At 45.7% G+C, this 7,528-nt stretch overlaps 4 protein-coding genes across 4 annotated transcripts; all 4 read right to left on the bottom strand.

The window, feature by feature from the left end:
* Window positions 1-570: 570 nt before the first annotated feature.
* On the bottom strand, window positions 571-1,119 carry TEOVI_000918100 (endoplasmatic reticulum retrieval protein, putative; the record flags this gene model as incomplete). Its single annotated transcript, XM_067223849.1, has 1 exon — window positions 571-1,119. One exon carries the CDS (start codon window positions 1,117-1,119, stop codon window positions 571-573), a length of 549 nt encoding a protein of 182 aa, XP_067079950.1.
* Window positions 1,120-2,060: 941 nt separating this feature from the next.
* Window positions 2,061-3,236, bottom strand: TEOVI_000918200 (Uncharacterized protein family UPF0066, putative; the record flags this gene model as incomplete). Its single annotated transcript, XM_067223850.1, has 1 exon — window positions 2,061-3,236. The coding sequence occupies one exon, from the start codon at window positions 3,234-3,236 to the stop codon at window positions 2,061-2,063; it is 1,176 nt and encodes a 391-aa protein (XP_067079951.1).
* A 542-nt stretch (window positions 3,237-3,778) lies between these two features.
* Window positions 3,779-4,705, bottom strand: TEOVI_000918300 (N-acetyltransferase, putative; the record flags this gene model as incomplete). The annotated part of the gene is made up of 1 exon (XM_067223851.1): window positions 3,779-4,705. The coding sequence occupies one exon, from the start codon at window positions 4,703-4,705 to the stop codon at window positions 3,779-3,781; it is 927 nt and encodes a 308-aa protein (XP_067079952.1).
* Window positions 4,706-6,575: 1,870 nt separating this feature from the next.
* Window positions 6,576-7,256, bottom strand: TEOVI_000918400 (ubiquitin-conjugating enzyme E2, putative; the record flags this gene model as incomplete). Its single annotated transcript, XM_067223852.1, has 1 exon — window positions 6,576-7,256. The coding sequence occupies one exon, from the start codon at window positions 7,254-7,256 to the stop codon at window positions 6,576-6,578; it is 681 nt and encodes a 226-aa protein (XP_067079953.1).
* Between the last annotated feature and the right edge of the window lie 272 nt (window positions 7,257-7,528).

A 7,528-nucleotide genomic window follows, 5' to 3' on the forward strand; every position in this document is an offset into this window, starting at 1 on the left:
TTTGTGCACAAAGAGGAAAAAGAAAAAGGGAAGTAAAGCCCCGCTGCAGAACCTTCTCCTCTTATAACCGCAACAAAAAATACGCAACCAGTTAGCTATAAGTTCATTGCCGCCCCACCAAATACAAACAAGAACAACCTCCAGTACAATCTTCTTCCACTTCTCTTCTCCCATTCCGTCGCTCCTTTTCTTTCCTTTCACTTTCTTTCTTGTTTACCCTCATCACGGAAAACCGACACCTAATTTGATTTCCCTCCATCCCCCTTTCCGCCCACACTTTTGTTTTAAACGTATACCTGACGGCCGCTCGCACATTATAGCATGGAAGAGAGGAACGAAGTGGTAAACCCCATTTTTTTTTTTTAGAATGGGTGAGACCCACGACAGGTAACCACAAAGAAGAAGTTTAGAAAAGTAAAGTAAGAGGTATCCCCGTAACAAATTTCGAATCGAACCAACATGTAAAAATACCTGCAAAGCCGCATCACGCGGGGGCGGACAGGTAATGCGATGCGTTTGTGAAGCACTGACGGAAATGGCCCCTAGGAAACAGAAGGACAGCTGGAAATATCAACTCTTGGGCACAAACTTTGGTTTACCCGCACTCCACGGAACGTAGCGATGCCTGATCATATGTCGAATACGCTCACCGACTTGTATAATGGTAAGAAAGATAAAGTACAAGAGAAGGACAGGCCAAAAGACGGGAATGTCCAGAATTCGAAAAAGTGTGAGAAACGTGCAAACCAACACGGACTTCATCATACTACACCACACCACAAATTCTTGCATCCGTGGAACGAAAGGGCGAAACTCTTCATCGGGAGATGCGGCAGTGTGAGGGAGCTGCCCCTCACTCCCCAAATCCTCATCTGCGAGCGGGGTAATAACCTGCACCAGAAGAAACAGTAAATGAATGCCCAACACGTAACTGATCACATAAAACCCACCACAGAAATAGACACGAAGGATATACAGCGAGAGCATGAAGACGAACATGACCCAACGCAGAGGCCGGTGCGGGACAGTTTGGTCAAGGAGGCGTGACCACGTCATCTTTATATTATCGGTGAATTTGCGGGCTGCCGACTTCTGTCCAATAATGTCCTTCGACGACATCGCTGCCCTTTTTGTTGTTGTTGTTGTTTGGACCTCCTTCTATGTGCTTTTCCACTTCAGTCAGCACTCAGGCAAATGATTAAAACAAAAAGCCACAACGGTGAGAAGACCCTACACAATAACGCTGTCAACCCTCTGTCTTTCACAAATCCAACCTCCTTTTCCTTCCTTTCGAATCTAATGGAGTTTAGGAAATCTACTGCCCTTTGTTTTCTCCCTTCCCTTGAGCCGTTGATGCAGACACTCCCGTTATTACCCTCAGTTTATCGCTTCTTCCGTTATTATATCTCTTTCTTCGTGTTTTTTTGTATTCTCTCGTTTATATTTCTCCTTTCTTTAGCAATATATAACTCCACCTGCTAACAACTATTTAATTATTCCAGATGTGTCCTCAACTTCCGTTTAAAATAACGCCCTGTACTTCGTTAAGTGGAGGAAGTTCTCCCCAAGTGATTAATAATATAACAGGGGGAAAAAGACCAAAGATCACAACACCCGGTGAATATACGGACGCGTTACTGCTACTTCTTGTGCTATGTTGAGAAAATGAATGATGTACCGCGAGATTTGGGTGGTGATGAGAAAAAAAAACATAAAGAAGGAAAAACAGTGATGGTAAAAAATAGTGGCATCAGCAAATTAAAGAGAAAGGAAAGCAAAAGGGCCATAAAATATCACAGTAGCAATGCAAAGTACTTACGGAACTGCACTAGAAAAGTTAAGCGAGAAACAATAATAACGGCGATGATAACAGTAACAACAAATCAAGACTTGCTTCATCAAACGCAACAAAGCCGCAGATGAGCGTCGTCATGACCCTTCGTCCGTCCGAAGCACCACACAGTTGGTAACGTTTAAAGGGGGATGTCAAGAAGAAGCAAAGGAAGACAAAAGACAAAAAGAATGCAAACTTTGTTGCGCGTCTCAATCACCTCTCTTAATCACGCCACTGCTTCCTCTTCAAAGACGCGATCCACCTGCAGCGACTGCTTGTCATATTTGTGGTCAGAGCCACCACGGCCAGCTGCATCCAACTCCGCTACCCATCCGGCATACGCATCCGGATGTGCATCACAAAACGGTAAGTAAGGTTTGATGTCTAGAACGGGTGTGCCATGGAGAAGGTCGTGATCAGCAATGTGAACCTCCAAACCGCGCACATCGACAAGACGCACGCACGAAAGTCCAATAAAGTTCGGGCGGTGGGGACTTCGAGTGGCAAATACACCTCGCAGTTCACTATCACGTGGGGGGACCAACATCGTTTTGAAACCAGCAGAGCGCTCTGCGCCCTGACGAGGGCGTTGGCGCTTCGCCCCGACGGCAACTTCTGCCCTATCACCCTTCACACCGCCCGTATCATCCGCCGCAGTGGCGCTATCTTTTGCCTGCGTGCACTCTTCGTCAACAGGAAGAGCATAGGAAAAAGAGAAAAGCACCCAAATGTATTCGAAACCCTTAAGGTCCCTCACCGCATTCTCTAAGCCAACGCGAAGCCTAATAACTGCCGTTTGTGGCATGAAGTTTTCCGTGTGTGGTTGTCGTGGGGCCGAAATGTGGGTTCGCATAAGACTGTAGACAATCCCAACACCACATATAGAATATGGTTGAAGTTTCTCTGGACTGAGCACGATACGCACAAGCCGATTTGCGTGCATTACGGCACGATGGAACGCTGCTTCATATGCATCCACCTTATGTTTTGTGCGCTGTAACCGTTGCTCAATACAATCCGCCACATCTTCTGGTGTGCGCAGCCGGTCAAAAAAATACACGGCGCTAGCGGGAGCGGTGATACAATCTCGTTTCAACCCGTCATCAGCATCACCTGAGGAAACAAGGGAAGGTGGCGGGTCAAACAAACGGGCAGTGATGCGATTGGACTTAACATCAGCTACTAACACCTCCCCTGGCCAGTAGGGTAAACCGGGGGGACGAATCCAAACAATATCATTTGGAAGGAAATAATGTGGTCGAACACCGAAACGCATAGGCCGTGGTCGCGTCTTACCGCCCTTCAAAACAACATCCTCGCCGTGTGCATCTTCAACTGGCTCTGGTTGAGAATCGCGATGGGAATCAACTCGGATAAGTGATCTTTCAGTACTCTCCTCCATGCGATCTTGCACGAAACAAAGGGCCGCTGAACGGTCTTCAGATAGATAATGAAAGAGGAAAGAGGTCGCTTTCCCTTTTCCGTAGTTAAGAACTAAATGAAAGGTTTAGAAAGAAAGTTAAAAACAAAAAATACAACCGCATTCTCTCAGGTATGGAACAGGATTAATACGTAAAAGTTTACAGGACAGTCTGCAAAAAATAGGGTTAGCAGAATTTCATTTGTGTATCTGATGTGTGTATGATTGTGATCTTTCTGTAAACACAATCCACAGAGGTTACCCAATACCTCTTAGTTCAACAATTGTGCATTGAATGCCTGTTTCCATAATGGAATAGGAAAAAGATGTAACGGATCACGGGGCTCCGGGGTGGAACATTGACGCACACACAGGTACGCCTAAACAGAAACAGTCGCAAACCCCCAACACGCGCGTTACCAAAATATGTCTTACCGAAAGTTTGGTCACATCACTGATCCGCCCATTTCTGTTTCTGCCCATTGCAACTCGCGAAACTCCACTCCTCCCATGCCCCGCTTCCCTTACGTCTGCTCGTTTTCAGGAACTAAGTTTGTGATGCGTAACTTTCGCTCCACTGACTCGTCATACGTTCCAATCAAATAACCAGCCTCCTCCTTCCATGACTCCCCATCCGAGTCAATGAAAAACTTTATGTAGTGAATCTCCCCGAACACAGGGACTTCCTTCAGTAAAGTGAACCCCAGTTTCGATGTGAAGAGTTGGATGCTAGAGAAGTTGTTCGCACGCACCTTAGCAACAAAACGGGAGGCCCGAAGCTTGTCAAGTGCGTAACTCATAAGAAGTCTCACAGCCTCCTCACCGAACCCGCGGCGCCGAAAGTTCCCTTCCGCGATCATCGCCTCCACTTCGAAACAACGCCCGCAATCTGCCGCCGTTGGATTTGTTGTGGTGGGTTCCACACTGCTTATTTTATCACTGCTTAAAATATGAAAAGCAGTGTCAACTGTGCTGTCAGTGCTCCCATCGCCCTCCATTTCACCCTCACCACTGCTAAGAAGGAAAAGATTGCAGTCACCAATCATAACATACAGCCCCTCCTCACCATCTCGTGTCGTTAATGTTGTCGCCGCGTCCACCGGTATTTTGCTATGCTGACTGGCACCACCGGTGGATGAGTGAAGTATTTTCTTACCGCCTTCCACATTTTCCTCTGCTGTGGCACTACACTTCCCACAAACCCCTTCATGAACCTCCATCTCACCCTGTCGTACAGAGACTGGGGCAAGAATAATGAACGTAAGTTTGTCCTCTGCGCAGAGCCACTCCTGCTGATTTTCATACTCCTCCTGCAGCGTCAGTGGTTCACTGGCTGTGAGTTCCAACATTTTGGGGTCGCTCATCCAGCAGTGGTAGCGGGGCACATGGTGGTGCAAGTAAGGCACCAGCCGCAACCGTTGGCCAGAAACTAACACATTTTTATTGTTCATAACACCACCACCACCACCCCCTATAATCCTGATGCTTTATACATACGTACATGCGGTTACACATATGGAAACCAAGTAGAAGGAGCAAAGAACATCAAAAAGAAACAAGGAAGAGAAACACAGAAAGTACAGGGCCAAACTGATGCAGCACACTATGATAATTAAGAAGTAAAACAAAAAAGGCAAAAAGACGGAGTGGGGAGTTGCACACCGCCAAGGGAAAACAGCTAAGCTCTATAATTGTTTTTTTTTTCACTCGGAGAGCACAAAAAATACACTCACAAAATAAAGAAGGGTGAAAGCGTCAAGAATAACCATTTCAATATGGTGAGGAACGAATAAAATGGAAGATGGAGTTAAAACCATCAAAAAACAATATATACGCGCACTCAAACAGCAGGTGATAACCCAGTACAGCAGAGCAACAATAATAACAACAGTTTCTTTTTTAAAAAAAAAATAGGAAAAGAAGTAACATCCACATGAGTAGTTCGGTTAAAATTTCGTTGATTCCCTACCGACGTTACTTTAACTTTCGTTTCCTCCCCCCCCTCCTCGAACCACAAGCGGAGGAGGAGTAATGGGAAAGACGTACGAGATGTAAAAACATCTCGATGCCGTTAACTCCCTTATTGTAGAACTACGGTGGCATCTCTTACTTTACCCCACGGCTCCACCGTCCATTCATCTGTTGTGCCTGAGTTTTGCCTCGTCATTCAAAATCTGCAGCATGTGGTCACGCAACCAAGGAAAAAACAAACGACGCACAAGCAAGATACAAATGGAATACCACATCATCCGCACCAAAAGTGTTTGTGTCTACAATTTCATAAGTAAGGGAGAGGATCCTGCGCCCGCTACACTACAGCTTACCGCTACACACGCAAACACAAACATTCATATTCATGTAAACAAATATTAATAAATATAGTTGTTTACATATACGTGTTCAACGGCATTACCCAAAACTATGGAGCCGCCATGAAGCGGCAGCAATCAAGCACAAACACAAACACAAACAAGCCGATACTAAAGGAGAAGTGTGTAAAAACGAAAAAAGAAAAAAGAGCGCTTAGGAACCAACCGTTAGTAATAGGAGGAAACTATCGAAAATGGGAGAGGTTGTGTCGTAGGGTCAGTTTTTAATGAAATTTGCATTTGGGAATTACAGAATGGAATTAAGTATGACCGTGGGGCAATATACGACAACGCGAGATGGACATGTGCATAACCCCGCAATCCATCAAAAGGCAACTAAGAGGTTTGAGCAGAAAAAATAGAGGAAGAAAAAAAATACCCCAATGTTTCGTCACCTGCATGCAATTCCTCTAATGGATCCTCCGACACACATAACCAGTTTTATAACTGGATAGAGCGAACTAGATCAAAATCGACCGCTGCGCATGGTGAAGTACAAAAGAGGAACACAACGCATCCCTCACATCCGTTCCTGATAGAAGGAGTCACGTAAGTGAACATATATGGGTACATAAAGGAAAGACTAGAACATATGCGCATGCCAAGTCCTGAATCTCAAAAAAAAAAAACAGAAAATGTGCATTTTTTTTGAGCCTCCTTATGCCGTCACCACCAAAAAGTCCCGACAATACTGTCACACAGTGAAAATAAAATGGTCAAGACACCTGACAGAAAAGGAAAAGAGGTCAAGGGATTGTTTCTCATCCACTTCCTGGAGGTCAGTGCGTGGCAACTATCTCACGCGCAACCACAGCACCCCGCACAAAACGCACCAAAGTTTCTTCAATGTGCACAATAACCCAAAAATGGGACAGAGAGGCACACACCACCGACAAATATAAATAGGTGTGTATGTCCACTCGCCCTTCCATATCCCACACTAAGTAGAAAGTCACTCCGCGCCTTCCGTAGCATCATCATCATCTGCATCACTGAATGATTGTTCAAGCGACTCTTCAACAACACGCCTCACACGCTCCTCATACTTGTCCCTGCTTTGGACATACATACTGGCCGCCTCAGCGTTGGCTGCAGAGTTAGGGTTTGGATCTGAAAGTAGTGAAATAATCATCAAGAGAACCGACTCCACGCTCAGTGACGGACACCATTTGTCTTTCAGTGTATCAAGGCAGATGTCCCCATTTCCATACACATTTGGGTGAAATATTTTTGTTGTAAACCGCACAGAAGGCGGAGAAAAGGGATACTCAGGGGGGAATTGCAAAAGCAGTTTGAACACACCACCTTCCCACGCAGTCCCATCTGGACCAAGAACGACTGCCTTCCATTGGAACAAATCGCCCTCCAGCGGCCTCGTCCAAAACTGTTCGCACTTGTTCATATGAATAACCTGCAAGTCGTTCATGAGTCGACGTTGGGCACTGGCAAAGTTATGTGAATTCTCTACCGTTGCTTGAGGCTGGGGAATAGACCGAACAACCGCCTCCGCCTCCGCCTCCGCCTCCGCCGTCACCTCAATCCCGTGCGGTGCCGTCTCTTCTCCGTCTATAGCAACCCTGGCAGTTTGCCGAGAAATATTAATGGCTGCTTCATTGGTAGATTCATTATCCATTGGTTTTACACTTCACAACAATGCGTAGTAACTGTTGCTGTCTCTATCTTACTAACGTTTCCTTCGCAGAGGAAGAGACAAACGCACACACACACGTGGCAATTACTACCTTACTGTTCACTAATGGTAAACCTCCCAAAAGGCTTCTGTAGGCCTCGACACGCGCAATTGTTACTGTCGATGCGCCTGGGTAAGGTCACTGTTATTGTTTCTCTAACCGCATGATAGCAGAAAAAGAGAAACCGATGGTAGAAGAGTTTTTTTAAAAAAAA

The sequence above is a fragment of the Trypanosoma equiperdum genome (genome assembly GCF_001457755.1).
Source record: "Trypanosoma equiperdum strain OVI genome assembly, contig: ctg_1983, whole genome shotgun sequence".
Taxonomy (NCBI): domain Eukaryota; phylum Euglenozoa; class Kinetoplastea; order Trypanosomatida; family Trypanosomatidae; genus Trypanosoma; species Trypanosoma equiperdum.